Source organism: Phaethon aethereus (assembly GCF_964289735.1).
Source record: "Phaethon aethereus genome assembly, chromosome: 14".
NCBI classification, from domain to species: domain Eukaryota; kingdom Metazoa; phylum Chordata; class Aves; order Phaethontiformes; family Phaethontidae; genus Phaethon; species Phaethon aethereus.
The window spans coordinates 14,929,404-14,953,171 of NC_138590.1; the positions used below are offsets into that span (position 1 = coordinate 14,929,404).

A 23,768-nucleotide genomic window follows, 5' to 3' on the forward strand; every position below is an offset into this window, starting at 1 on the left:
AAGATGCTCCCAAAGAAGTCGGCAAGGCAAAGGTCACCGAGAAGAGAAAGCACTTTAGTCCTGCCAAGATAAGAGCTGGCTTCCATAAGGAAATTGCCCTATGCTAATTATTTTCTGTAAACCAATTTACTTAAACCAGTACAACACTCATCTGCATCCATGAAAAAACAGCCAGATTAAAGTTACTTTTTCATCATATTTTGTCTCCATTCGAACTGGCATTGTGGGGTTATTTTATCGGTGTTTTGTGCGTGGACCACAGCCTTTGATCGGGAGAAATGCCACCTGATGCCAGATTTCTCCCCTGTGGATCTGAGCTGTGAGAGCACAGTGCGCCTGTAGAGTGTGAGTCACTTCAGATTAGTTTGAATTGCTTGTTAATCTCTTTGAGAGAAAAAAAAAACCCAGCATAAAAATTAATTCAAATGTAACATTGCTTAGAAAGTGAAGTAAATCAAGCATCTCTATGGTGTGGAAGAGCCCCTTGAAGGGCTGCGCTAACCCCAGTTTTCCCCAGCACATGCCAGGAGAGGGAGCAAGCGGTGCTGGAGCCAGCACACGGGGCTTAGGGGCTGGAGATCGCTGAGGCTGAAGCAAACTCATTACAGCGATGTCCAGAGCGCAGGGAGTATGCCCAGCTGTGGATGCTTATGGTCTTTCATCCGAAAAGCCTGGGGAAGGAGCGGGGAAGGTTTGAGGGAGTTTGTGGGTGGCAGGGGAGGGCAGTGGCTCGGGCAGGAGGATGCTGCTTGGCAGCCTGGCTGGGGCCGGGGGAGGGCAGCCCAAATCCTGGCTCCCACCGCTATCCCCCGTGGGCTTTAGTCCATTTCTACCAAATCACCTCCCAAAGCAAATAATCAAACAAATAAAAAACATCCACTCAGCTCTTCTGGAAATACTATTATACAAAAGCCAACCTGAAATCCTTAGAGCCTGAGCAAGATCTTCTCTATTAAAGAGGAATTTCCGTACGTCTAAAACATGTCTGGTGAGAAGGCTTAAAACCCCCGGCTCACCGACGGGAAGCGGATCATAACGAGAGGGGGAGGAGGCTGTTGAGGTCCCGGGGCGGGCGCTGCAGCCAGGGCTGTGCAAACTCCTCCATCGGCCAAGGCCGATGCCAGCGCCGGACACGGTGGTCCCAAGGAGCCACGTGGCTGAAAGCACCAGGTTCTCCATCTGGAGCTCAGCAAGAGTATTTTTCGGTAATGAAGGACATCGGGGCCCTGACCAGCACTGGGAATGGGGAAAATAACTCTGGAGACATCTGCTTTCCATTCTAGCTGATCGCTGTGGGACTAAATGAATTCCTGAATAAATGTTAAACAGGATCACCAGCAGCAGAGAAATTCAAGTATCTCAGAAAGCCTTTGGAAGGGACAAAGACAACTGTTAATGGGTCCTGCATTCACAAAGTCATCTGAAAAAGCAATTTGTAGGAAAGAGGAGGAGAGGGAAGAGCCGGAACGTGCCTCCAAACAACAGTGGAGAAAGGTATAGGCAGCCCTGAGGCTGCCAGGGCCATCAGATAGCTGCTGGCTTTCACCAGGCCACTGCTGGCTTTTTGACGTCATGTCCCAATACCCCGGAAATTTCCTGGTAGGGATGAAACTCTCCTGGGTTTTCATTCATCTGAAGGCTGACACAGGTCGGAGTCGCCCTGCCCTGCGGTTAGTGGGCACAGTTTGGCGAAGGGCAGAGCCGAAAGGGCTCACAGCCCTGGCTCGCTGCCCGGGATGCTCTGGGAAGGGCTGACCCACCCGAGCAGCAGGTCCCCACGCGGGAGCTGTGGCTGCCAGCCTCTGCCACCCTGCTCCACCCTGTACCCGTGTGGGACGGGCACGAGGAGGGGCTCGGTCCCAACACTGGGGGAGACGGGGACTGAGAGAGCCTGGTAAGAGCAAAGCGGCAGTAGATGGGAGCCTAGGACAGGAAAGCCTGAAAGCTGGGTTTAACAAGGATTTCCAGCTCTGCCCTGAACCCAGAGTTCAGGGTCCAGCACTGCCCAGACCCCTTTAAAGGAGGAGGAGGAGGCAATCCGAGCTGCAGGTGGGAAAGGCACTGCCCAGCTCCCTGTGCTCATCCCGGCGGGGGGAACCCCTCATCACCACCACCCCCCCCCCCGAGACCGGTCAGTCCCCGGGGCTGGCGGGAGCAGCGTCCCCGGGGTGCCACGCTGCGGGGAGCCAGCTCTGCCCACGGGTGCCCACCCACGGCCGCCCGGCCAGACACAACGTGCATCATCGCCGTCAGCACCTGCGAGCAGGGGAGGGATGGGAGAGAGCACCCAGCCAGCCGGATCTGCTAATTGCAGCGAGGCAGTTATGAAATGCCACCCCCCCCCCACCCCCACGAACCCGTTTCGGCCCCACGCACGCACACTTAATCCCTGTTCGCAATCGAAGGGAAAGGAAAAATACCAAGGAAAAGTCTGCCGGCTGCCCACGGGGGCTCCCCGGGCAGGGGGTCGCAGGCCGATGGGCACGCCTTGCCCCCGCTCCCCGGCTCCCGGCCCGGGGGGCACCCCCTCTTCCCAGCGCTCACCTCCCGGAGATGCTCCTGCCGAATCTTCTTCATCCCAGGATCCTGTTGCTATGTGCTCCCCGCTCCGACACTTTTTCCTCTCGCTTTCTCCGGCGATAGGGAGGGAGCAGGGGGAGCGGGCGAAGCGATAGCAGGCAGGGAGGGGTGCTGGGCTGGCGGGGCGGAGGGAGGCGGCGGGGACGGGGGGAGCAGGGCTGGCGGAAAGGTTTGCCTGGAGTTGAGGATGGCTGCGTGCGGAGCAGGGAGGGAGGAGGCGATGGCTCTCGGCAGGCTGGAGAAGGACTGTCTGTCAAACGCATCCCTGCTGGAGGGGGGTCCGGGACCTCAACCCCCGCCGGGGCAGCGAAGAGGAACGGCTGCTGCCTTACTCATGCCATGAATGCGTCAGGTCTCCCTAGGGGTGGACCTGACTTTGCAGACACTCTGCCACCGGGCCCCTCGGGGGTCCCACATGCCCCAAGCAGCGGTGGCAGCAGCGCGAGTGCAGATGCTAGAAGCTCCCAGCATCTTTCTGTCCAGCTCTGGGCTGATTTTCCTATGGCAGGACACGGCCGGAGCCTGAGCTGGTCAGAAGTGACTTCTCCCCATGCTGCCCCAGCCCTGTCCCCAGTCCAGGGGAGGGGATACTCAACAGCCATTGTCCCTTTGGGCAGGACCAGCACATCCCACTGTGCTGGGGGCAAGAGCGATCCCTGGGCAGGCCCCAGGGTGAGCAGCTGAGTCCAGCATATCGTGGGCCCAATCCTGGAACCATGGAGATCACATCTCCAGGGTTCAGAAGTCCCTGTTGAGTTAGCAGTGGGATCCTACAGCCCCAAAGCCCAGGGAGGTGGGGGCTCTTCCCCATCACGCTCAGTCAAATCCCCAGTGACATGGCAGAGAGCTGATTTGTGGCTGTTTCTCCCACTTTCATGGTGGGAAATGTTCCCTGTGGGGCTGCAAGAGGGGACAAGTCTGGAGCACAAGTCTTATGAGGAGCGGCTGAGGGAACTGGGGTTGTTCAGTCTGGAGAAGAGGAGGCTGAGGGGAGCCCTTATCACTCTCTACAACTACCTGAAAGGAGGTTGTGGCGATGTGGGTGTTGGTCTCTTCTCCCAAGTAACTAGTGATAGGACAAGAGGAAATGGCCTCAAGTTGCACCAGGGGAGGTTTAGATTGGATATTAGGAAACATTTCTTCACCGAGAGAGTGGTCAAGCATTGGAACAGGCTGCCCAGGGAGGTGGTGGAGTCACCATCTCTGGAAGTGTTCAAAAAACATGTGGATGTGGCGCTTCGGGACATGGTTTAGGGGGCATGGTGGGTTGTGTTAATGGTTGGACTTGATGATCTTGAAGGTCCTTTCCAACCTTAATGATTCTGTGATTCTGTGTGATTCTGTGACAACCCTACATGCCCCAGCACCAGTGTGGTACCAGGAGAGCTTCTGTGTGCCCCAGGACCCACAGTAATGCCTCTTTCCTTTGATAATACCCTGTTGTCCTTCACTTTCTCCCTGGATGGTGCCCAGTCCATCATGGCATGTGTCCCCCTTTACCTTGCAAATGCCTTACGGTGCTCCAACCTGCCCCAGACCTGTCCACAGCTGCTTTGCTCAGGTTTAAGGCTGAGCAGGCAGCACCAGGGATGTGGAGGACAATGACAGGTCTGGGACTGAGAGGACTCAGCCTGCCCGATGTAAGAGCAAATCTCCCCGACATCTAATGGCAGTCGTGCTCGTACAGCCCTCCAAGCACTTCTGAAAATTTTCCCTGAAAGGAAATGGATCCTGAGCATAAAGATACATTCCTGCAGAACCCAACATGATGAAGTGGCTCAGTGTTTGCACAGTGGGTCTTTCAGAGCTAACATTTACCCAGATTCCTCAGTGGGAAAAGAGGAAGGAGCAAACTATATAACACAACAAACATCTTTTTTCACACGTTCAGAGCTTCCTCAAAAAAAAAAAAAGTCTTTGGGAATTCACCCATCCAGGTTTCACCTGCCTTGGACTTAGCCATTGCTTCTCCCTCTGCCGGGATGCTGGTGGGGAACACTGATCCCAGAGTGGGCCAGGCTGGTGGCCAGGGGCTGTGTCGGGCACTGTCCCAGCCTCATCCTTCCTGCTCTGGGCAGGGATGCTTTGTTTGCCTTTTGTGCCTATGTGATCTGAATCACCCCTTTGGCTTTTTCCCTTGGGATCCACCTAAAGAGAAGTGTCCCACAGCCACCTCTGTGGCATAGGGTGGGAGAGACTGGTGCCACCCTGTTACATCTGCCCCAGCCCCACGTCACCAGCATGGACTGAGCCCTGCACAAACCACCAAGCCGTCCCTAGGTGGGCTTCCACCCCGCATCTTCCTGTCTCCATGGCAGTATTTACCAGCAGAGACATCCAGGGCTGACGCTACCCTGAAATGTCTGTGCTGATGCTGCTGCCGGTGGGATGCTCAGTGTCTGGAGCTCCCTTTTCTAGTTTGGCTGGTGCTGTTCTGGTAGCACCATCATCTCTCGATCGCCTGGGACTGCCTGGGAGTACACACCCCACTCTGGGCATCTGGGGTGCTCCAGCATCTCACTGCAGAGCTGACTCGAGTCTGGCATTGCCCTGGAGCCAGCAAGAGACCCACCTCATGGAACAGCACCCACCAGAGGCAGTAGGAGCCAGAGGGGTGTTCCCATGAGGAGCGGTGCCATCCAGGGACCCCAGAAAACCCAGAAGAGCTCAGGCAGAGGACTGCGGTGTTGCACAGCTGTCCCCGAGCCCTGATCCCTAAGGGCCTGGCACTAGGGAGCACACATGGGGTTTGCAAGCATTTACTAGCAAGCTTTGCCTTCTCTCACCCCTGAGCCACCCCTGGGACATCAGGTAAACCTTTCCCTTCCCATGGGCTGAAGCACAGGCGCAACAGGGTGGCAGGGCTGCAGGAAAGCAAACACACGTGTCTTCGTCCCGACGCAGTGCACACAGGCACTGGCACTGCCCATGCTGCCTGCCATTGGTGGGGAAAGAGAGGGCAGCACACAGCCTGGGGAAACACCCTGGCCCACCCCGTTTGGGCATCCCACCCGTATCCTGGTGGCAGCCGCCCGGGAAGAGTCGAGATGGTGGCTGACAGCAAGATGGGACCGTGCCCAGATCCGCTCCGCGAGACACGAGGAAGGCGACAATGGCAGCGGCACTTGGGTTAGTCACCGTTGGGAAGCGTGCCACGCCGGAGGCTGCTGGCAGGCCGGCGGCGTTCTCAGCCACCTGGCGTGCGTGGCCTTATTTTGATGATGATTTCAAGATTTCTCCAAGGAGGGGTGCAGCCGGGCAGCGGGAGCCGGTGGGAAGCGCGGAGGAAGGAGCAGGAAGAAACTGCGGGGGCTTGTTGGGGACAGTCCCCAGGGTCCCCTGTCCATGCGGCCAGGCTGTCCCCATAAGGACCAGGCTCTGTGTGGGGATGTGCGACTCGGGAGGCAGCTGCTGCAGGTGCTAAAGCCGGTGCCTGTCACCTGCCGGGAGTGCAACTGTCAAGGTGACACATGTACAGGAGGTTTGGACCAAAGGTCCCAGAGTTGGTGGGGACATGGGGTCCACCAGCCCCTTTCCTGGCACGGACGGGACTCCGCAGGGCTCGTTCATCCCTGCCCAAACAGCGGCTGGAGGGAGGCAGGGGAGGACACGGGAGTGGGGACGCAGCAGATGCATTTCGTCACCCGGCCAAGGGGCGTGTGTGTGTGTGTTGGGGGAAGGGGTGGCTGGGCATGTGGGTGCATTTATTGCCTCTTCCCGCCAGCGCTGGCTCCTTGTGCACATACGGGCGGCAGGGACCCAAGGGCACAGCCCACAGCTCGCTGGACTTTTACCCTGCTGTGCAAACAGGCAGGCGCCAGATTAGGGTATCAGTTGGAATTTCATCCTGTCAACGGCACCCACAGCCTCTCCAGGGCAGGTGGTGGAGCATCTTCTCTCCAAGCCCGGCCCCTTGCCCACCCACGGGCACCCCAACGCAGCGAGTGAATTTGGGAAATGCAAATTTCCTCCCCCCCCAGACTCTGTTCCCCTTCAAGCTTCCCCCTTGAGCAAGAACTTGCAGGCGACGGTGATGCCCGGGGCTGGGCTGCCACCACCCCATCCCCTGCAAGGGCAGCATCCCTCCGACCAGTCCCCATGTGACAATGACAAAATTGGATGTCAAAGGCAGGCGAAGCCTGGCGAGAGAGGAGAATGCATGTGGAGGAGCTAATCCCCGGTGCTGGGACCACGCTGGAGTCTCCATGCAGAAGTGGACCCCAGCTGCCCCAGCCTGGCCCAGCTCTTTGGGCAGGTGGCCCATCCAGCCCCATCCCTTTTCCCGTATGGCACCGGCTCCATTTCCTTTGCCTCCCGCGGCCTGTTTTAGCTCCTGGTGCCCCACATCCCCTTGCAGGGTGCAGGGAGGCAGCGGTCCCATGCCGCAGGCAGCCCAGGTGCTGTGCCGGTGAGCGCAGGGTCACCAGGGTGCAGCGGCAGGTTCAGCCGCTGTTGCAAGATGAGGAAAAAACCCTTTGCTCCGTCCTTCTCTCTGCAATGCCACCTCATCCTGCCCCTGCTCCTCCATCTCCTCCACCCATGAGGACTTTATCCTGTATCAGGTGTCCCTCCACAGCCGCCTGCCCTGCCCGGGCACCTCAGCACACATATCCCTGCCTCTTTCCAGGCAACGCTTGGCAAATTTTGAGGCCGGAGGAGCCATTTTGGGCAGGGATTTGAGGGCAGCCCCTTGGCCGGTGCCCTGCAGGACCAGGGGACGTGGCTGGGATGGAGAGAGGAGAGTGTTGGGCACTAATACCAGCTGTCCCAGGCACTATCTCACATCCTCGTTCTCTGTTTGCTCTTCTTGGACAAGGAGGATATTCAGCCCATCAACAGCCATAAAACTAGATTAGAGGCCAGGAGGCACCAATGGGAGGTGGCCACGTCCGTGGGCAGCTGGCCTTGTTCTTTGGCCTCCACCAGCCCAAGCCCAGCCTCACCCTTTCCCCAGCTGCCCCCGGAGCTGTGAGTTTGCAGCCGCCGGGTCGCCTGGCACGGCCAGCCCCCTCGGTGGCAAAGGCCAGGCCACCCCCAGCAATGCCCCTGCAGCATGGGCACACTGCATGCTACAGGGGCAAGGCTGCTGCATCGACACATCCACTTGTACCCTTTTCGGTGGGGCTAGGCAGGACCCCTCGCCCTCAGCCCTGGCTGTTCGCAGGGGCATCGGCACTGGTGCGACCCTGGAGCCAGCATCCCTCCCCTGCTGTGGCACCGCGGGCTGGGAGGAGACAGCAAAAGGATTGGGCAGGATTCCTGCTTGCTTTTATTTTCACTGATGCCTAAAAAATAAAAAGGAAACCCAGTTCTGCCTTATATACACAAAAACTGAGCTAAAGTCCCGAGCCAATGCAAACATTCGTCCTTGCCACCGAGCGCAGCTGGCAGCGGTGGCCGAGGGAGGTGTCACCGGCCCCTGCGGGAGGGAGACCCAAATCCTACGAGAGCGGGAGCGGGGCGGCGGGCGCAGTGGGACGGCAGGGACTCGCTTGTAAAAGCTGCAGCGTGCCTGGGCACCTTGTTTTGTGGGCCATGAGGGACTGGGAGTGGTGCGAGGCTGGAGGCGGACAGGGCGGCTGAGGGATGTGCACAAGCAGCGTCGGGTGCGATGTGAGAGCTTGGCCAGGCGCTCTGCAGGCAGCAGGGGACATGTCGGCGGCTCCACTTCTCTGGCTGCGGTGTGATTTTCAGAGAGGTGGCACAAGGAGAGGCCACGCGAGCTGCCACTGAGGCCCACGCACCCTCACCCCTGTCGTGGTCTTGGGAAGCTGCAGCCCAAGTGCACTCGGTGCAACCCTGAGCAGGAGCCGCAGCCGCTCCTGTGTCCCTGCCGTGCCCCGCTGGCCTTTGGGGCATCGGAAACCCGGACCAATGCAGTGGTCAGGACTCAGCAGGGTGAAGGGGCATTTCAGCTGCAGTTCACCAGCAGGAGAAGAGGGATATCAGTTACTGGCCTAGGGCACACAGTGGGCAAGAGGCGGTGCAGTGCATGGAGGAGGTGGGAGACGGAGACCGAAACCTGGAGTCCTTTGGGTTTTAAATAAAATAGGAAAAACCCACTTCTCTGGTCTTTCTGGAAACCACCTCTCCATCACATAACACCAGGCATGTGCCAGACCTTCCTTTGCCTGAGACAGTCCCTGTCCACCCCGGCAGCAGCTCCCGGTGCCCATGGCGGCTGCACTCCCTTGGAGCAGCACCACAAAGCTCTCCCAGTATCAGCCCTTCTTGGACAGCCTGGGGCTGGCTCTTGCACCCTGTCCCAATGACAAACCTTCTTGTTTCCCTCTCCTTCCCCACTGGAAGGTAGTCTCAGGGCTCAGCAGGGTGGTTCGTCTCCAGCGTGCCCTCCCCCAGCCCTCCCTCTCCTCTCCTCTCCTCTCCTCTCCTCTCCTCTCCTCTCCTCTCCTCTCCTCTCCTCTCCTCTCCTCTCCTCTCCTCTCCTCTCCTCTCCTCTCCTCTCCTCTCCTCTCCTCTCCTCTCCTCTCCTCTCCTCTCCTCTCCTCTCCTCTCCTCTCCTCTCCTCTCCTCTCCTCTCCTCTCCTCTCCTCTCCTCTCCTCTCCTCTCCTCTCCTCTCCTCTCCTCTCCTCTCCTCTCCTCTCCTCTCCTCTCCTCTCCTCTCCTCTCCTCTCCTCTCCTCTCCTCTCCTCTCCTCTCCTCTCCTCTCCTCTCCTCTCCTCTCGCTCCAGGTGGATGATGGCTGCGGTGCTGCCTTGCCATGGCACAGCCAGGGGCACTGCAGCTGCTGGACACGTCTCTGTGTGGCTCTTTGTGGCTGCAGGGGCAGAGCTGGGGGTGCAGGAGTGGGTGCAGTCTGGCTGGGGATGTGCAGGGGCTCTCGCCAAAGGCGTGCTCTGGCTCGCCACCATCACCATGTTTTGAAGGAGTCCCCCCTTGGATCCCATGGCCAAGGGTTCTGCCTGGCTCCCGCTGTCCAACTCGCTCTGCCTTCGGCACCCCCGTTCCCAGCACGGCAGATCCAGGAGACCAGCTCAGCAGAAATTAGTTTAGCCCCGAGTCCAGCCAGGTCTTTTTTTCTAGTTATCTTCTTTGAACTGCCCCAAAAGCACCAGGCAGCTGGATCACCAGGAGGACTGAAGGAAGCATCCTACCAGCTCCACCTGAAGCACTGCAGGAAAGCCATCCTCCACCACCCCCCCCTTCTTCCTTCTGCTGACATTAGGACCTTGCTTTGGGCTACAAATACCAGAGACCAGACCAGCATGTTTCCTACAGGAGAGCAATACTACCTAACCTATGTTTTTTATGTAGGAGAGAGCCCACCCGCCCCTTGGGAAGGTCCTGGTGCCACCTCACCCAGCCTCACTGGCCGCCCCGTTGGTTCAGCCGGGGACCATCGTGTCTTTGGGAAGGGGCTGTCACTCTTCAGAGCACATGGACCGGCTGGGCTCTGCTGCGTAGTGCTTATCTCTTGGTGTCTATAGCTGGTGAAGGGGGTTAAGGCATGAATTCCTCCTTGATTGTCAGCGGAGACGAGGAGACGAGGTTTGGGGCGCTGCTGCTGCAGAGGCCTCCGATGGGTCCCGGTGTGCCGATGGCCGGCGGAGTCGGCGTGGTGGTGCTGGTGGGCTGGCTTTGCTGCTGCATCTTCTTTTTGTTCACCTTCCTCTCCTTTGCCCTCCGATTTTGAAACCAGATTTTCACCTGCAGAAAGACAAAGACGGCGATGCAGAGATGCAACCAAGGACGACAACTCTCGGGGTTCCCCTGGGGCAGGGGGTGCATCCTGGAGTTTGGAAGAGAAGGCAGAGATGCAGAGCAAGGTGGGACCACCGCTGCCTGCTTGGGCTGCAGCCCCTCCCCAGCCCCATCTCCACCCGGGATGTGGGTTTTCCTGGGACCCCAGAGCACTGACCTGCCGTTCGGTGAGCCCAAGGGCAGCGGCCAGCTCTGCCTTGCGGCGGATGGTGATGTAGCGGCTGTAGTGAAACTCCTTCTCCAGCTCCAGGCGCTGGTGGTCCGTGTACACCACCCGGTACTTGTCTTTCGTCCTGGTCTTGCCTAGCAGAGAGAGCAGAGCGGGGGTGAGCCAAGAGGGGATGGAAGGGAGGGGTAGGAGCATCACCGAGGACACGGAGGAGCTACACAACCACCCGTGGAGAAACATGGCAATGGCCTGGGAATCAGTGGAAAGAGAGTTGTGAGGGTCCTACTAGATTTAATGCCCATCCTGGGTAGCACCAAGGTGTTTCTCCATGTTGGAAAGCACCTGGGCATGGGGGAAAGGAGCAGGGGGATTCAGAGGCAACCCGAGAAGATGGACTATAAATCCCACATGCCATGACACACCGTTCCCAAGAGCAGCAGAGCTGCAAGCCCTGCCGTGGGCTGAAGACAAGCTGCCAGCAAAAATGCAGCCTGAGAGGGCTGAGGGAAGCCCAGTTCTTTGCCAGGAAGCCCAAGCCCAAGGTGCCATCACTTGAAGGTACATGGATCAGGACAGGGGAAAGAGGGAATACCCAGGGATGACAGCATTTCTCTGCCATTAAGAGGGTTATTTTCCTCCTCCCGATACCGAGCTCAGACGGAGGGCAGCAGCTTATTAATTTGGTGCAATCTTTAAAGATGAACTTTTAAAGGTGAAGAAACCCACACCGTGAACAAGCACTCCCAGGGTCTGCATCCATGGGCCAGCTGTGTTTGACTGAAGCCAGCCCAAATCTTGCCTTGGGGCCCCCAAGGGGCTCCCAAGAGCTTGGGGCCATCGAGCCCCTCTGTGCTCCTTCATTAAATCACACACATGCAGGGCGAGCTGCGGAGCGAGAGCCATCAGCATGAGCTCTGCCTGGGCCAGGGGCCACGGGGGGCACTTCAAGGAAGGGTGTCCATGCCCGGCAATTTGCTGACAAGCCCCTGGTGCTTTCTTCTGCAGAAGAGCCCATGGGTGGGGGAATAAACACAGCTGTGGATATTTGCTTCTCCACTCAAAATAACAAAACCCTGTTCCGGGGCATCAGGAGGGACGGAGCCATGCTTTCAGCTGAGTAGCCACTGTCCTTGCTGCTGGGAACCCGGCTGTTTGTTTGCCTGGCAGACATGTTTGCCTGTCTTCTCCTGAATTTCTGCTGCTGAGAGCATTGCTGCCATGGGAAGGGGCAGGAGCAAGCCCAGAACAGCTCCATGGATTTCCCCGGGGCTGTCCTGGGTGTACTGGATAGGACAGGATACTGCCCATTACTGCTGCAGACGTGCAGGGAGGGATTTCTAGTGATCCAGCAACCCATATAACCTCACTTGCGGCATGCTTCCCCCAGGAAAGGGGGTCTTTGTGTGTCTGCCATCCTGTTCATCTGTCCCCCCCATATGAGTCCTTGGCACATCCTCCAGTTTGGGCCAAATCCAATCGACATCTAGACACCTCAGCAATATTATTAAATTCTGACCATCCTAGTGGAAGCAGGAGTTTGTGTGGCGCAGAGCAAAATTGTGCTTCAGAGACTCCAGCCTAATCAGACATCAGAGAATATCCACACAGCTAAAGCCCGTTTCTCAGCCAACTCAATTTTATTTTTAAGGGTGTCCCTCCCCTGCTTTCCCATTGCAAGGAGATGGGGACTTTCCTAAGCCACCTCTGATGCTGAAAGATAAATGTAAAATCATTGGAGACAGGACAACCCATGGCCACGGTACGCTGTGAGTGGGAGAGGGGCTCCCCTGGGGTCATTTCCTTCGCAGCATCCCATGGGATGCCAAAAGGCAGCTGGTTTTCTACTAAATAAGCAAAAGCCAGCAAAGGTCCAGCTCCTGCCATCGGCCACCGAGCAAACCACATGTGGAAGCGCATGAGCAAATGTGCACCCCTGGGTGCACGTGGGAGCTGGGGTGGGCATGGAAGGCGTCTCACCCTGCTGGGACCTGACCCCAGCGTTCCCAGGCACAAAAGCAGAGGCCTTCAATTCAGGTTAGCACCCAAATTCCATGACTATGTCACTCTTCGTGTCCTCCTGCCATTGCTCCTGGAAGTGGGTGCTGGCACAGGCTCAGCACGTGAGCAGGATGATGCCAGAGGCTGGCTGGTCTGGCCAAGGGTCCCAGCTCAGTCCCCAAGCAGCACTAAAGGGAGGAGGGTGGGAGCACGGTGAGGTTGCAACATGACCATGAGTAGAAACCAAATCTCCCAGCACCAGGGCTGGGCTTTAGCCACTAACTCGTGTTTGAGGGATGCAACGAATCCAGTCACCGCTTTTGGGAGTGGGGAGCCCAGGTCAACCCCGGGCTATTTAGAAGCGAACACCTAATCCCTCCTCACCGCCGCTGAGAGCAAACCTGCCTCTGGCCACACAGGGTGACTCTGCAGGTAAAAACACGGTAAAAAAGGTAATTTGATTGAACAAGATGTGTATGGAGATGTCTGCACGCGGCTGAAGCGCAGCCAATTAGTGCAGAGGAGTCTACAGCAGCATGCCTGGGTGTTTGTCTCCTCTTTGGCACACATCGGCCGTGGTGGCTCGAAACACAACTGACCGCGGCACAGAGCAGGGCTGGAGCGATACCGGGGGCACCTGGCCCATGCGGGACCCCTCGGTCTCCCCTCGCGCTCCCATGGGACGCCTGTCCTTCCCGGGGGGTCACAGCCTCCTCTCGCCGTCCCGCGGGTGAAGGGTTCGTCGCGTCAGAAGGAGTTCAGCGCCCCAGCCCAGGAGGGACCTGTGCTGAATTTGCAAACACAGCGATTCCCAGGGAGTTAGAGAATAAACCAGAGGCGCCGGCAGAGATTTATGCAGGCTTTGGCAGCTCCGTGAGAAACCGGGCTCCCTCTGTCTGCTCCACGCTCAGGGACTCCTACATTTTTTTTTCTTCCTCCTATAAATTTAACTTTTTTTTTCCCATTTGAAAGCAAAAACCTTTCTGAAGCGATAATGACTTAAAAATGATCTTATTTGCAATATTGCTATTTGAATACCACTGCTTGGAGAAAAAACAGCTGTAAAGCAATGGAATTGACAGACAAAGTAAAAGAAAAAAAAAGAATAAAGAAATAAGGCGGTTTGTGAATACCACATATGCCATGAATTTCAGCAGGAATTATTATTTGCTGCTGCAGCTGTAAATAGATCCATCACAGCTTGTTCTTTGTTATTCCCTCTTCACGGTTCATCCTTGAGGAAGCCTGTGCTTTGCCGCAGGTCTGGCAGATACCTGGCCGTGCCGGGGAGCCGTCACCGTATGAGCTGGGCACCAGTCTCTCGCTGCCCAATATCAGACAGCAAAGACTCGAAGCAGAGGGCTGACAACCAAGCCAGAGATGGAAAGTTATTCATCTCAACTAATTGCTGGTTTTGGTGATGTTTGCTGAATTCGGGCATGTATTGTGGGTGACTCACAAGGAAAAGAAAAGGACTCATAAGAAATACTATTGACAATGAATAATTCAACTACCTTGAATATGAATGCTGAGTTACACTTAACTCTCTCCTGGAGACTTTTTATGGCTCTGTGAAAGGAAAGAGGAAATTCAGGATGAGCCAGCCTGGCTCCTTGCGGGACCCCCTGCACCTATGGGGAAACCCCAGAGCCGCAGTGGGGAGCACGGCCAAGCAGAGGGATGGAGCTGCTCCCGCATTTCCAGGGAAGCCCATCAGAGGTGGACTGGGCTGTCCCACAGCACCGGGACAGCCCAGAGCTGCTGCTGCTGCACAGGGAGGGAGTGCGGACGGGGTGCGTGGGGTGCATGGGGTGCAAAGGGGGTGCTGGTGATGCCTCCTAGCACAGATGCTAGTCCCTTCCAGCCCCGCTATGCGTTTAAAGTCTCTCCTTGTCCCCAAAAGACCAGGCAAAGGAACTGCTCGGGCAGCCAGATGGAGGCCAGTGGGAAGGGTTTCGGCTTTGGGATCAAGGCAGGGCCAATGGCTGTGTGGGGAGAGGGTATCGTTACCACTGTTAATGAATAACCCTAATAGCACTCACCTGAGCTGTGATTAGATAAGGGAATAGCTTTAATGTGCTGTGTAAACCCCAAAGGATGCACTCCTGAGTGTGCACGCACACGCACTCGCACACATGCGGGGGGACAGGGTCCTGACCCCCAGCCTGGATCCGCTCCCCACGGCAGCCCTGCCCCAAGGATGGAGATGCTGGAACTCCTGCCCCGGAGTGTGGCTGCCGGGGACGCAGGGACACGGGAAGGAAAATCAAACCAGATCCCTGTGCCCACTATCCGGGGCTCCGTGCCCTCACGGCTGTGGTGGAGGCTGCCAGGGACATGCTAATTCACCCTCTCCAGCCCTGGCCTGCCCGAAGGATGGCTTTAAATGAGAAACGGTCCCACAAACACCCTAACAGATAGGCTATAGGGTGATGCCGTATTTTGGGGCTGGTGTTGAGCCGCTTTAGGAAGCGCTGAGAAGGGGCTGGTTCAAACCAGGGAGGAAAGAGGCTGCGGGCTGGCAGCGGCACCCGGAGAGGAGGCAGAAAGTAGTGAAGGAGCAAGGGCTGGCGTACGTTTTTTGGAGCTTGCCTTTTTCCCTGTCCCAGAGAGCGATGCACCCAGCAGTGTGCCCAGCAGGATCAGGCCAGCTCCGAACGGAGCATCTCTCTCCATGGGACGCAGCCATCCCAGCCACAGCAGGAGCAGCACAGCTGCCAGCAGCAAGGAGCACAAACCCACCCGCTTTTTGAAAGGTCTCTATTTCACAGGTGAAAGCAGCTCAAAATTGCAGCAGCTGCAAACCCTGGCTCTGTGGGAAGCCACTACGCAGCCATCAGGGCTCCGATCAGGGCAGCTGGGGTACGGCAGCCCCGACCCGCTCGCCGGAGCGGCAGAGATGAGAGCCCACCGCGGGGCCGGCTGCCGCGCCCCAGCCGCAGAGGTCCCCGAGGCCTGGGGACGCGGGCGCGTGTCACGGTGCTTTGCATGGGAGGTGCTGGCAGGGGGGACGGCGGCGTTGCTGCCAGGCCGGCCGGCCCCGCGGCTGCTCGGCGGCTCTGCACGCCCCGCTGCGCGGCGGCTCCTCGCATGACTGGTGCGAAAAGCCTGGGCAGCGTGCTCCCGGAGCAGCCCTGCGTGGTCTCACCTTCCTGGCCATGCACTGGCTCCATCCGTACAGCCTCGTCTGCCTGTCTGTCTGTACTGGGGTGCATTTCCACACCATCGGATGGCACTATAATATCTTACTGCTGAAAAACTTCAGGTGTGAAAGTCCCATCACCAGTGAGCACCAGGGAAAGAACTTATCCACACTGGAGTTAAAAGTGCAGCAAGATGGGGTGCAAGGCACCCCCAGATGGGTGCTTTCTCTCTGTCATAAAGCCACTTTATTCTGAATGAGCAGTTTCTACTTGCAAAGAGAATAAAATCCTCTTGTTCCAGAAGAATCCATGCTCTATCAGGATTTGCCATTCCTCCTCAGGGAAGGCATCAAGGAAAAGTTCCCCCCACCCCAGCATAGCTTAGACACTGCTACAGATGGAGAAACTGAGGCACAGAAGCAGTTTCAAACCAGAGTGGAGTCCCAGGGTCAGTGCCGTGGGCTCTGATCGCTGGTGGGGCTCCCCAGGCAGCTTCACCTCCAGTTCTTATACAGCTCCATGGGGGGAAATCCCCCCACTGCAAAGAGGGGGGCAGTCAGCAGAGCGATGCCCCGTGACAAAGACCCCAGGCCCAAGAGAGGGCTGGGGTCTGCTCCCAAAGCTCAGGAGCCTCCAGGCTGGCTGGAGTCACCCTCATCTGGCAGCCAGATGTGCTCCAGCTGCTGCTGTGCGAGGGGTCGATACTCCCTCTGCCGAGCAGAGGTGATGGCAGCCACGCTGTGCAGCGGCGATGCTGACGCTCGGGAAAGACAGCCCAGCTCATTTCACTGTCCCTAAACCTACTGGAAACGGGAACCCCAAAAATCTGCACTAACAGCAGCAGGGGCTGAGCCCCCAGAGGCCCTCCCTCTGCCCTTTGCCCCCCACTTGCTCCCCTCAAGCTCCAGCAGCCGCCCCAAAGCACCCACACTTCTCTGTGCCCAGGGATGGGGGGATAAACCGGAGCCCCCCACCCTCCCCACATGCTGGGAACCAGCAGGTCAGGATTTTCACAAGCCTTCCCATGCCTGCTTCAATATCATCAGCTTTTTTCCCTCCGCTGCAGGAAGCAGGGGAGTGATGGATGGGACGACTGACGCAGGGCGAAGGACCGGAGCCATGTGGTTTGCTTTATCGCCACCAGCGAGAAAGGAGCCCCTCTGGAGGGCAATCCTTCCCGAGATCCCTGCCTGAGGTCGTTCCTCTGTGAAAGGGCGTTGGATTTAGACAACTGCCGGGTGTCAAAAACTGGGTGAGAGGAACCACCCTCCCTCGTACATATTTAATGTCTCTGTACTGCAGAGGGAGGGGATGCTGGGTGAGTCCTCACCCGACAGACCCTGCCAAGACTCCCCAACTCCGCTCTGGGTTGGAGAAATGGGCGTTCCAGCCATCAGGGTTGAAGCCAGGACTCATCTGTGCCCGAGGGTGCTGGGGCCCCTCTGAGGAGCCCAGTGGCCCTCCTACCCCCCGGGTAGCTCCTTGCACAGCTGTTCACCTGATGTTGACCCAACCTGGGGATTTCTTCCTGCTGCCAAAGCCTTCAGAGCAAACGGCAATGCTCCCGTGGGCACCCCACTAGCAATAAAACCTGATTCAGCTTGGTACGTCGCGCACTGGAAACGTTTCACTCACTTACAAAATCACCCCGCTTGTCCCAATGGCTTTCCAGTCTCCTGCACACTCTCCTGCACAGTCTCCTGTCCAGCTCTGCGCTTCCGAAGAAGCTTTGCTGTAAGCGAGAGCGTGTGGCTGGGGTTGCATGCCTGGAGAGTGCGGGGCCGGCAGAGCCGCACAGGGCAGCCCGGCTGCTGGGAAGGGGCAGGAGAACCCAGGGGAAGAGCCAGATCCGGAGAGCACAGACCGGTGCACAGGAGCACAGGCTGGCCCCGGCTGGGCTCCGCGCTGCCGGCACGGCGGGACAGGGCCAGATCTGCACCCACACCCACACATGTGGGTGAAGGCACCCCTCCTGCAAGCCTCGTCTTCCTCCCGGGAGGTGCAAACCCCAAGGGGATGAGGAGCAGTGGTTGCAGGAAGATGGCGGTTCCCCATCACAACCCCACATCCTCGGGTACGGAAATGGCAGGAGATGCTTCAAGCCCACGGGCAGCAGCCTGAGGCTGGGCATTGGGGCAAGCATTTCCCAGCCCTGCAGTGATCCAACCCATTATTTTGGCAACCGGCGGATTCCTTCAGTTGCTCCCATGGTTTTATGAGCGCCGAGCCGGGCGCTGCCAGCCAGGCTCCCACGCCGGGTCAAAGAACACGGCAGCGCGGGCGGGTGAGGCGTGCCGGGGCGGCACGTGGGCCGGCGAGCACACTCGGGCTGGAAGCGGCCCGTTTCAGGGCATTGCCCTCACGCCAGCCCCGCGGCACAGAGCCTGGATCCGGCTCAGCCGGACCAGCTGCCTGGCTGCGTTTGGCCCGGCTGCGGCAGGAGGAGGACAGCGGGGTGGTGGCGGTGCCGGCTGGGCCCCAGGACTCCTCGTCCCCTTCACAGCCCACCCTCACCGTGGGGCAGCGCGGGGGAAGGCTCCGGCCCCTTATCCGGGCGATCGCAAAGCTAACAGGGGAGGAGTGGGCGTCCTTGAAGGGTCCCCCGTAGGAGACATCTGCCATTGGCCAGAGGTTTAAAGTGTCCCTCTGCTAATCCCGGGGTATTAGCCAGCCAAGCCCATCACGTAGGTACCGCCGGTGCTCCAGGGAAGCCCTTCTTGTTCAAGGAAAGTCAATTCTAGGAAAGTTTGAAAGGCCTGTACCTTGGCCAGCGGGCTAAGCGGTCAACAAATCCCAGCTGGGGCCAGCAGCAGGTTGTGGGTTAATAATTCAAGGGGAGAAGACCGATGGGGCCCAATGCACGCACACACCGAGTGACCCAGGGGAGCAAAGTGTCTCACGGGGACCCACCGTGTCCTAAAGAGGGGTTCCCCCCGCAGGGACTGACCGGGGAAATGCACCGTCCTCCAGCCACCACCATCACCCCAAAATGTACCACGCACGGCATGAACCCCGCCTGTCCGTGGAAATCGTTTCGATCTCTCACTCACGGGGTTTTTACTCTTTCTTCCAACATTCATGGACCTCACCAGGGCTGAACAAATAGAGCTGGAAAACTGGGCTGCAAACAGTGAAAACAGATGAAAAACTGCATACCCAGCAGATTGCCACTCGCCCATGCTTGGAGCGTCACTGTGTGCTCTCCATCACCCCGAAACCTACCCGGGCACCACGGGCACCGATACCACATGGAGCCCCGAGCACGTTCCCCTCCCCGAGGGATGCCCCAGTTGCACTTTCACTTGCAATATTTAGCACTGCAGCCGCGGCTCGATTAGTGACCTAAAAGCCAGACCCGAGGCAGTATCTGAGGATTTGCATAACTAACGAGCAGAGGGTGAATTTCAAAGTTCAACCAGCCGCCGTTTCCAGCCACCTTCCTGAGCTTTTTATAGAGCCGGGGTGCAATTCACAGGGAAGTTTGCAAATAATTGCGAATAAGGAGGAAGCATGAGGCTCTGACATGCTGCTCATGAAGATTTTATGAGCAGAAAAAGAGGTGACATCGGAGAGAGAAATGAGGCCCAGGGACACGTTTCAGCTTGGTTCCCTTTTAGTCCCGATTTCCAGCAGCCAGCCCTCTGGCGTCGCAATCCCTTCTGCTGCAGGGTTATCTTGGCTCAGCTGGGTGAAGCACGCACGTATTTAGCAACAGGTATATAAAATCATGCCCCTGTAAAGCCTGGCTCTGCAGCAAGTCACTAGGAGATTTCTCATTGATTTTTCTCGGGCTCTGGATCGCATTTGCAGAAGCCCCCAAACACACTCATATTCCCTGCGTAACATTTTCTCTTACCGCCTCGCAGCTCTTTCCCAAAAGCTTTCAAACGGCGGCCAAGAGCTGTTTATACAAGGCAAGACACAGAGAGGGAACCTTAATTTACAGCTCTCTGAAGTATTGCGATTTATAGCATTTGCAATGAAACCGTTGATATTTATAGCAAAAAAATCCGCATATTCATTTCCTATTCCCACTGCGGTGAGATGGGTAATTAATCAATCCAGACTGATTAAAGTCCAGTTTATTGATTTCAATAAAATGATTCATCTAAGAATTTCACCCTTATCTGTGTCAAACCCATCTCTGCCCTGCTCACTTTCAAGCTTAGTGGAGAAAGGCCCTTTTTTATTTAAAGGGCAACCCTGGAAAACACGGGCTGCATCCCACCATCTCCCAGCACGTGGTCCCACCACAGCCGAATCCTGCAGCCGCTTGGCACCAGCAGCATGGGGCTTGGACGCGGCAAAGACACAAGGAGAGGGCCTTAATCTGCAAGTGCCACTTTTTAAAGTGCCTTTTTAAACTTAAGTGCCATTTTTAACTTTTTAAAAGTTAAAAAGGGACTTCACTGCTCATCCATCCTGAGGAAGCATCACAAGAAAGGGGCTTTCACCCCAGCACCCATCCCCACATCACTGGCTGGGCTGGGGCAGCTCCTCCTCTGTGCAAGAGGAACAAGGCTGATTTGTTTGTTCCTTTGTACGTATTTAATCTAAGAGATACAAACTAAGCAACTAATGATATTTTTCCAGAATTCAATCAACTCAATTGTCGTCTAACTCAATCAGAGGCACTTTCAAGCCCCTGTTTTATCTTGGCCCCACTGCTGGGTGTAAAACCATGCCCTTGATGCAGAGGAGAGGTGTGCTGGTGTCCTCCTGCCCTCATTAATTTTCTCTCCCACCTCTCTCCTCAGAAGAAACCGAAGTGATCATGCCTACAGAACCTGCAGCAGTGGTGGGGTCCCAGTTGCACGGGGGGGCTGCAGGGTCACAGCCCCCTTCCACCCCGGGACAGAGGGAAGCCCTGAGTCCCAGCACGCCTGTGGGTCTCCATCACTGGGTATGGGGGGAGGCATTTTTCCTAAAGAGGTATATTCAGTGCTTAAAATGGGCCAGGAAATATCAGCCTGCCTCCTCCCTCCTCTTTCCAGACCAGGGCTGGTTTTTTCCCTTTATTGGGATGTTCTGCCTGCTCCAGCCAAAGCTACTGGTCCCACTAGGACAGTCCCAGCCCCATCCCTGCCACACGGATCCAGCGAACATGAGGAGCTATTTTCCATGCTGGAAGACCCCAGGCACCTCTGCACGAGCTCCTTGCACGAGGGTCTCTACATGGGGCTTGGCCAGCCCCACACAGGGACAGCAGGGAGCCAGAGGCAAACCTAAAACCGGAGACAGTTTGCAAAGAGGGAGCCCTGGCCCCGATGCCAGCGATATGGGGCAACCGAAAGCACTCTCGCCCCTGAGAAATGCACAGACCACTCCTGCAGTGAGTTTGGCCCCAGCAGTGCTCTGCAGAGCTCATGGCCAGCATGGGATGGGAAGAGGGGTGGTGGGTCCGGGCAAGCCCGGCGGGCAGAGGGTCCCGCTGCGGGCAGGTGGGTCCAGGCAGGGATGGCAGCGGCAATCGAGGCCTGGAGGGGAAGATGAAAGGGCGCAGGCAGGGCAGCACAAAGGGCCCCCTCACCTCACCTCGCTGCCAAAGGAGCCGGCCACCATCTCCATGACAAAGCGAAGCCCTTGTCAATTTGGGCTGGCCCCAAGGGGGGATCTGCTCACCGCCTTTGAAGTGGGCAGCAGAGCCCCCCCACCCACCACGGGCAGGGGGCTGGGGTCACCCAGACGCTTCCCCCCCGCCCCTAGGTCAGGAGTTCAGCGGGGACAGGACCCCGGGGACAAGGGGACAGGACCCTGGGGACAGCACGGCCGCTCGGTGCCCAGGCCAGCGGTAGGGGCAGGAGTGGGGGCACCCACTCACGCGGTGTACGGCACCCACTCGCTGTGCACATGCACACACGGCGTGCTGCACCCGGGGCACCCACGTGCACCCTCCACGTGGCACCATCCCCAAACGCACCGCATTTTGCACACACACCACACGTGCACACACACCACACCTTGCACACGCACCGTGCGTGCTCACACACCGCACCTTGCACACGCACCACGCATGCACACGCACACTGCACATGCACACGCACATCGCACCCTGCACACACACCACACGTGCACACACACGACACTTTGCACACACACCACACGTGCACACACATCGCACCTTGCACACGCAGCGCACACGGCACAGTTCTCAACACACAGCACCTTGCACGCACACGTTGAGCATGTAGCATCCCCTGTGCGCGATCACTGACACTGTCTATACTGCAAGCCCCATACGCACATACTACTTACGGCACCTTGCACACGCACACAGACCCTATAGCACCTCACGCGCACTGCATACACCTTACGTACATACGCACAGCGCATGCAGCACCTTCCCTCCTCATAGGTACAGATGGCCCCTTCCCTGCACACGTATGCACACACGCTACACATGCACGCAGCGTGAGGCACCTTGCACACACACGCACACCCCCCATAGACCGGCTCTCACACGCCGCCGCGCCGGCTCGCAGCCGCGGCCCCGCACGCTCGCCCTCGCACGCACGAGACACCCCGTCCGACACCCCCCGGGGCTGGCAGGGCCCTGGGGTCCCGGGGGCACCCGGCTCTGCCCGTCCTACCCGGTGGCAGCAGGCGAGGGCGGGGGCAGACACTGACCTGGAAAAAGGACTTTCCAAGCCCAGCAACGCGGAAGGACGGTGCCCTCCCTGCCCGTTCTCAGCCCCTGCCGCCTCAGCAGCGGGGTCCCCTGCTCTCTGGGGACCAGGCACCATGCCGAGGGCAGGCCAGCACGCCGTCCCGGCCGGCAGTGCCCATCAGGGAGAGCCGCCCGGCGGGATCCGGCCCCGCAGGACTCGAAGCCCCTCTGCAGCGAGGCAGGGGTGCAGGGCTGGGGGCTTTCCTTACCGCTGCTGCTGGTGCTGGGAATGCTGCGCCTCATCCACTCGTACGGGGTGCGTCTCTGGGCGTTAGGGGAGAGCTGGGGGACCGAGCTGCTGATGGGCGGAGGCAGGAGTGCAGAGCCCGGGGGCTGGATAGGGTTAAAATCTGGGGGGCTGAATCCAAACTGCCCCGGGCTGGCGGTGGAAGGCGCAGCGGCGGTCCCGTACGAATGCCAGTCCTCCTTGGCAGGGGTGTAGGGAGAGCCCCAGGCGGCCGCCGGCTGCCCGTGGTGTGGGTCGTTGTTAATCCCTGGCACATGGTGGTAGCTGGCGAAGTCCGAGTACTGGGGCGGCCCCGGCACATAATTCTGGGGGTTGAGGTTGAGGCTGGGATGCCGGACGGGGCTGGGATACATGTTGGTGTCCTTATCCAAAAGATAACCTACGTACATCTTCCCCGGCCAGCTCTGCGCACATGCTGCGCCGCCGTGCCGCCGGCCGCGGGCCGGGTTTGGTTTGGCAGGGAGGCGGCCGCCCCTCCTTCACCGCGGCTCACCTGGGCGCCTTGGGGAGCTGTGTCCCGGGGCCAGGCACCTCCCTGCCCACAGGCTTTTATTGGGCCCAACCTCTCGCAGCATTTGCATTGAAAGGCAGGTTTGCATTTCAAAGTGCAGGAACCCCGGCGGGCGTGGGGGGCGAATTCAAACCTCCCACCCCAGCTGCAGGGGGGCCAAGGCAGTGGGCGACCCTGCGGAGCACCATGGCCCCCACGTCCCTTCCACTGTCACCACCCCGTGGCTGTCCCCACACCGCCAGCCTTTGGTCCCTTTGCAGCAGCCGGCTTTGGGGACGCGAGGGTGTCGCTGGTGTCGCCCGCAAGGACGCCCCGAGGGAGCGCACCCCGTCGCTGCAGCCATCCGTACCCAGCAGCAGGGTGCCTTGGGCTGAGCCCTCGTACTAAAGCCCGGCTGCGGGCAGGGGACAAGCTGGGCTGTACCTGCCATCAGCCCCGTCCCCATGTTGGGGGACACTGAACCCTTGCTCTGGGGTGACACTTTCCCGTGCCCGGCAGCAGCACCCATCTGATTCGGAGAAGGAGTGCTGGTGGGAAGGGGAGGCTCTGGGTGCCCCTATGTTTACTCCATCCAGGGGCAAACCCCCGCCTCCAACCCTGATAACAAACCTCAGCCCGGCCCCAGAGAGCGGGATAGACAGACAGACAGACAGTGTGCAGGGGGATGCCCCCACCATTGACCCAACGGGGAGTCCCTGGGCTCCGCCATGGCTCCAAGGGGCTCGTGACC

General features: G+C 58.4%; 1 protein-coding gene across 1 annotated transcript; it reads right to left on the bottom strand.

Annotated features, from left to right (window-relative positions):
- Nucleotides 1–10,042: 10,042 nt before the first annotated feature.
- On the bottom strand, nucleotides 10,043–23,041 carry CDX1 (caudal type homeobox 1; the record flags this gene model as incomplete). The annotated part of the gene is made up of 3 exons (XM_082006280.1): nucleotides 22,490–23,041; nucleotides 10,461–10,606; nucleotides 10,043–10,249 (listed from the first exon to the last, which is right to left on the bottom strand). The coding sequence occupies exons 1-3, from the start codon at nucleotides 22,914–22,916 to the stop codon at nucleotides 10,043–10,045; spliced, it is 780 nt and encodes a 259-aa protein (XP_081862406.1). The 5' UTR covers nucleotides 22,917–23,041.
- Nucleotides 23,042–23,768: the final 727 nt, after the last annotated feature.